This window comes from Penaeus monodon, chromosome 33 (genome assembly GCF_015228065.2).
Source record: "Penaeus monodon isolate SGIC_2016 chromosome 33, NSTDA_Pmon_1, whole genome shotgun sequence".
NCBI lineage: Eukaryota > Metazoa > Arthropoda > Malacostraca > Decapoda > Penaeidae > Penaeus > Penaeus monodon.
Window position 1 is genome coordinate 31,445,456 of NC_051418.1, and position 597 is coordinate 31,446,052.

The 597-nt window shown below is 46.4% G+C and overlaps 1 protein-coding gene across 1 annotated transcript in view; it reads right to left on the reverse strand.

The window, feature by feature from the left end:
- Positions 1 to 26: 26 nt before the first annotated feature.
- The window catches only part of LOC119593915, a 1,218-nt gene continuing 647 nt past the window's right edge, over positions 27 to 597 (reverse strand). Inside the window, exons 3-4 of the mRNA XM_037942934.1 lie at positions 318 to 506; positions 27 to 141 (exon numbers count right to left, since the gene is read on the reverse strand). Of these exons, the coding sequence (XP_037798862.1) occupies positions 341 to 506 (166 nt within the window). The 3' untranslated portion in view covers positions 27 to 141; positions 318 to 340. The remainder of the gene's footprint in view (positions 142 to 317; positions 507 to 597) is intronic.

Consider the following 597-nt stretch of genomic DNA (forward strand, 5'->3'; position numbering starts at 1 on the left):
CTTCTGCAGGATGTGAATACATCATGTATATTTTCTTGACATTTTTATTCCTTTTTTAAACTTTTACTATAAAAATATATGCTGATGTCTGTACATTCGTGAAAGGTTGTTCTTCAAGCATCCATTCCATTTCGCAGGCGTCTGTTAAAAGAGGAAAAAGATGATGGAGCAGCTTCGAAAATGATCCTCTGTAATCACGAGTAAAGTCTCGGTCACTATCCTTTAGTCTGACGTTTCCGTGTGTAACATTGCAAGCAGCAATTAGATGGTATATTGCAATAACAGCGCAACCAGAGTACGAGTATGAACCCCCTTACCTCAGTCACACATGAAGGAAATCTCATCTGCCGTAGGCGCCCCTGGAGGCCTGCAGCAGCGCCTCCATCCTGCGCAGGGCGTCCCCCCTGGAGCCAAGGGCGTCTCCCACTTCGTCGAGAACTTCGAGAGCGATGTTCCCGGCGGCGCCCGTGGGAGACGCGCCGTCCTCTGCTACGCTTTCCTGGATCCTGTGGAAACACTGCTCGTTATTTTTCGTGTCATTTTTATCATTGCATGCGTATCCAACAAAACTATACTTGGAAGAGAGACTTAGTATGA